At 57.2% G+C, this 3266-nt stretch overlaps 1 protein-coding gene and 1 non-coding gene across 2 annotated transcripts; both read right to left on the reverse strand.

Moving 5' to 3' along the window:
- Nucleotides 1–5: 5 nt before the first annotated feature.
- Nucleotides 6–94, reverse strand: K452DRAFT_t189. Its single transcript has one exon. It is a non-coding gene; the product is annotated as a tRNA-Tyr (tRNA).
- A 190-nt stretch (nucleotides 95–284) lies between these two features.
- K452DRAFT_303778 (uncharacterized protein) lies at nucleotides 285–1484 on the reverse strand (the record flags this gene model as incomplete). Its single annotated transcript, XM_033542770.1, has 3 exons — nucleotides 285–712; nucleotides 774–1078; nucleotides 1138–1484. 3 exons carry the CDS (start codon nucleotides 1482–1484, stop codon nucleotides 285–287), a joined length of 1080 nt encoding a protein of 359 aa, XP_033390842.1.
- Between the last annotated feature and the right edge of the window lie 1782 nt (nucleotides 1485–3266).

Raw genomic sequence — 3266 nt, forward strand, 5'->3', positions numbered from 1 at the left:
GAATGTCTCCGCTCCCAGAATCGAACTAGGGACCTTTCGATGGCATTGAATTCCATTACAGTCGAACGTGATAAACCAACTACACCAAGCGGAGAATTGAGAAGCTGAGCTTCTCGCTTGGATGAAAATCGAATTTGTTTGCGCAGTATATATTTTGCAAGACAAACGTAGCTGACCGCGTCCATATCACATTGGTCAATGATAATGATAATCAGGCAATGAGGCAGTTGAGGTCTGATTTAATGTCGAGCATATCCACCTTGTACCGTAAGCGCTCGTTGCAATCAAAACCCCTCACCCCACCTCTTCCTAGCCAAATCTTTCAGCATATCCACCGTCTGCTCCTCTTTGGCCCTATGCACCGCCAACCGTTCTTCCCTTTCCGCCGCTCTCGCGCGCAGCACTTCCTCCTTGCGAATCTCGCGTTCATTCTTGCGGCGCTCTTCTTCCTTCCGCCTCGCCTTGAACCCCTCAACGCCATCATCACCCATCAGCTCGTTTTCGCCGACCTCAGCGTCCCCCGCCTCCTTGGCATTGCGAAATTCGTTCAGCGCCGACGTCTTCTCTCGCTTCTTCTCCAACTGCCGCTCCCGGCTGCCAGGGTCTGCGCGCGGCGCTATCTCCTCCAGTCGTTCTTTTTGCAGTGCTCTATCTGCGCGCCGTGCGTATCGCAGGTCGTCGCGCGATGCGAGTGCGTCTTCTTCCTCGTGCTCTGTATGCGGGCTGTGTTAGTTAATCTATGCCGGCCGCGGTTGCGTAATGTATGTACGTACCCCTGCGTAACGCAAGATCTTCAATGCGTGGGATCGCGGGGCCTGAGCGCCGCGCATCTACAAACCCGATTTCGCTAGGCAACGCCGGCGCAAACTCGTCCTCGCTATCGTCGTCGTCTTCGGCGCGGTTGCGTCGCGGTTTGGTTCCGCGCGCATCTGCACCCGCATTGTAGTCTGGTGAGCTCTTCCGCTGTTGCGCGGGCGAGCGAGGTGCTGCTGCACTATCCTCTCCTTCCCCAAAAGAATCAGCCGCTTTTTGCAGCGTCGCAGGATCGTACCAGCCCTCGGCCAGTTCTCCACGGTTCCTCACGCGCGTTAGTCGTGTCCTAATTGTTCAAGCTGAAGTGGCAAGGCGAATACTCACCACTTCCCCACAAAGCTCTTCCACCGCCCTCTTGCCTCAGTATCGTCCATGTCTTCCAAGATCAGCTGCTTCTGAATGTCCAGGTATAGCGAGAACATGGGCTTGAAGGCATCGTAATCGCGCTTCGAGATCTGGCGCGCATTGAATGGAAGACTGGCAGGTGTAGCGCTCTTGTGCTTCGACCGGCTGGACTCGTGATGCCGATGAGAGTGGTGGCGGCGCGGCGAGCGCGAGCGATGTTTGTGACGTCGGTCGTGGGAGGGGCGTGGTGAGCGAGAGCGGGAGCGCGTACGGCGGCGCGCATCCCTGTCGTGAGAGCGGCGATGGTCGCGCTCATGAGATGGCATAGTTGCGTTGTGATTGAATGTCTGTCGATGGAAAGCTTGGGCTTGGTTGAGAGCTCTCGCGCCATGTTACCCCGAAGGCAACACAGCTTGGCCCGGATTTAGGGAATTAGATGCGCACAGACGCTACCCGGAAGGCAGAACATCCCATGTTACAGGATTTGGTCCCTTCTACACACGCACCCCACGCCAAGCTGCTGCGACATAAATTGGCCTTGGAAGAACTGAGCACGCAGTGTAAGCTCGTTTAAGACGTATATGGAACTTTCTCCGACGGAAGGCCGTACAGCAGCATTCTGTCACATTAAACACCTTGCCTCTCTGCATGGCGAACGGGAACTTCGAATGTGACAACCACAACGCTCCTACGCCATGATCCCACGTCCAACTTCTTGCAGGGAGCGACGACAGGGGTGCAAGGCGTCTTTGGAACGCTTTGTAATTGGCCTGCATCCCACGTCTGCCGCTCTCTTCCTTGCTTTAGCTGTCCCCGGGATTTTGCTGCCCCTGACAAGCTAGAAGCTGATTGTTGAAACACGATGTAGACGGTATGAAATTAGGGAAAAGCTCATCAAAAATCGACACGTACCAGCAGGAGACACCAACGGCCGCGTGTTTCCCACGAAAGCCCCAGGTTCGCTGCTCTTTCCGGTGACATCCGGTGAAAGGCCATGTACACTATCCAGCTCCTCCACCATGAGCGTCCCCGAGCTCTTCAATCAAACACCGACATTGATCAACCAGAACCGTATCCGGCGGAAGGTGCATAAGGTGGGTTAAGCAAACCCCCACGGCTACCAAGGAAACAAGGCAGCCTCGGCGAGGCCGTAGAGGCATTGTCGATTCCCACGCCAAACTGCGATCCTTCATCGAACTAAGGCCGGGCCTGGTCCTCGCCAAGGGGAGGCAATAATGGTCGGGTACGCAAAAGGAAAGATAGGTGCCCAAGTTGAAGAGAGACCCGAGCTCCCAGTTATACGCCGCCTTGTCCGTAGAAGCTAACAGGGGGCTGCGAGGCGGCCAATGCTGCGTTCCTGCCCTACCAGTCGACGTTCGCCAAGACGCGCGCACGCAGCGCAAAGTCGAACCTTCATGATGATAGCTGTGATGGTGAGTGGTGTGACACGCGGTATAGGGATGGACGGGAGACAGCAGACATGGCGAGATATGATCACCGATCTGCTTACCTATGGCACACCAGACCTCGAGGCCGTCGAGCAGCAAGCCGGTCGGATTAAGATCGGCTATTGAATGCCACTCTCGGAGTTCACGAACGCATGAAGCGGGAGGTTATCGGAGGTACCTCCCGCCCAACCAATCCGGCCCCCACGCCAGTCACCTGCAGCTCGCAAGTCGTTTGCTCGCACTCCGCCCACCGAGACATGACGTCTGCGGGAGCGGGAAGGCGAGGGCGAGTCTGTGCTACGGCACGGTGGTTTATATATCGTACCGTCTCGGATTAGCATCTGGGGGGGTAAGGCCCACTCTGCGCAGAGCTCGCTGTGTGCGGCCCATCGTCCCGGACTTCCGCCTCCGCCCCTTGACCTTTTTGTTCCCGATCACCCCACCTGCCGATAGCCGTAGCTGGGGATGCGGGATCCTCGCCATGGACAGGCGTGTAGCGACGCAGGGACGAGAGAAGCTCGAGACGAGCTTTTGGGGCATTAGCCGCGATGGGCGCTGGGGCGGGCCTGACTCGCGTGCAGCGCTATTCCCGTGAAGAAAGGCGAGGCGGCGGGCAGGCAGAGAGAGAGAACAGATGGGCATCGGGGAGTGAGGGGGGGG

Source organism: Aplosporella prunicola (genome assembly GCF_010093885.1).
Source record: "Aplosporella prunicola CBS 121167 unplaced genomic scaffold K452scaffold_203, whole genome shotgun sequence".
Lineage (NCBI taxonomy): Eukaryota > Fungi > Ascomycota > Dothideomycetes > Botryosphaeriales > Aplosporellaceae > Aplosporella > Aplosporella prunicola.